The sequence below is a fragment of the Physella acuta genome, unplaced genomic scaffold, assembly GCF_028476545.2.
Source record: "Physella acuta isolate Inbredline_101_S28 unplaced genomic scaffold, ASM2847654v3 ptg002853l, whole genome shotgun sequence".
NCBI lineage: Eukaryota > Metazoa > Mollusca > Gastropoda > Physidae > Physella > Physella acuta.
In genome coordinates, this window is record NW_026734252.1 from 57384 (window position 1) to 58603 (window position 1220).

The 1220-nt window shown below is 31.5% G+C and overlaps 1 protein-coding gene across 1 annotated transcript; it reads right to left on the bottom strand.

Annotated features, from left to right (window-relative positions):
- Positions 1-237: 237 nt before the first annotated feature.
- Positions 238-579, bottom strand: LOC131934507 (uncharacterized protein DDB_G0286299-like). Its single transcript, XM_059290545.1, is given in 1 exon segment — positions 238-579. A coding segment is annotated over 1 exon segment (342 nt).
- Between the last annotated feature and the right edge of the window lie 641 nt (positions 580-1220).

Here is a 1220-nt window from a genome sequence, read left to right on the forward strand (position 1 = left end):
GATTTGCACCCCCCCCCTCCCTCTATCGTTCATATTTTAAAGCAGATACATATTATTTATTTATTTTTTTGAAGTAAATACATTAAGATGTAACAGTACAAATGATGAGAACCATGATGAAGTGTACAACCTGACTATAAATATTTCAGTTTTCTCCAGAACGTGATGATAAACACATTTTAACAAGTTTGTGATTAAGTTCAAAATGAAAAGGAAAAAAAAATATATATAATAGAACTAAGCAGATTCAGTTGTTTATGTGGTGCTATTCGATGATTCATTTGAGTCTGTCTTTGCCTTTTTCTTCGGACTTTCATCTTCTGCATCTTCACTTTCAGCTAAAAATCGCTTTTCTGCTGTTGTTTCTTCTGTTTTTGATTCTGTCTCTTCTGAGCTAGCATTTTCATTTGTATTTTCTTCTGAATCTTCTGTTTTTGTGTTTTCTTCTGTTTCTTCTTCTGCTTCAGCATCAGCCTCATTAGCTTTGCCTTTCACATCTTCAACTGTCTTTGCTACAATTGGCTCTGTGATCTCTTTTGTTTCTGACTCAACAGCAACATCATCCTTTGTTCACGTCATTGTAAAATTGTGTGGTTTTCAGCGGACGACGACAGACAAGCTGTTGTTCCTTCCAAAGAACGAGATTATCAGATACAGATTAGCTGGTTAAAAAAAAAACATTTAGCCAACAACGAGTGCACATAGTTGACTGTAGTTAAAATGTTTTAATTACATATTTTTGAACTCTACATGAAATAAGAACAAGTTATTTGTTTTTTAAATGTATCAAAAACATTTGTTCCTAGTTCAATGTCAACAAAACATGTTTATTCCCATTAAAACACACTAATTAATGTTAATTTATCGTTTAACGAATGAATCTATAGTTTTTCTCATTTTAACTGGTTATTTATCTATAAGTTGGTTTTTGTGTCTTTGAGTTGTCTCCCGTATATTGTAGGGAAAATTAATATGGGAAGTAATTGTGAAATGCACGTTTAAAATGCCAAATCAAAATAATATATTTTTATTTAAGAGCACCCAATCTTAAAATAATACATATAACATTATTGCCTGAAGATGAGTTAATGAAGATAGTCGGACGTTTTCTATGATGTGTTGATTGTGTTTAGTTCTCCTAAAATTGATGGGTTCCTGGCATGAATGTAATAACCAAGTTATTACTTGTTACTTGTGATGCACAAATCATTAGTACATAA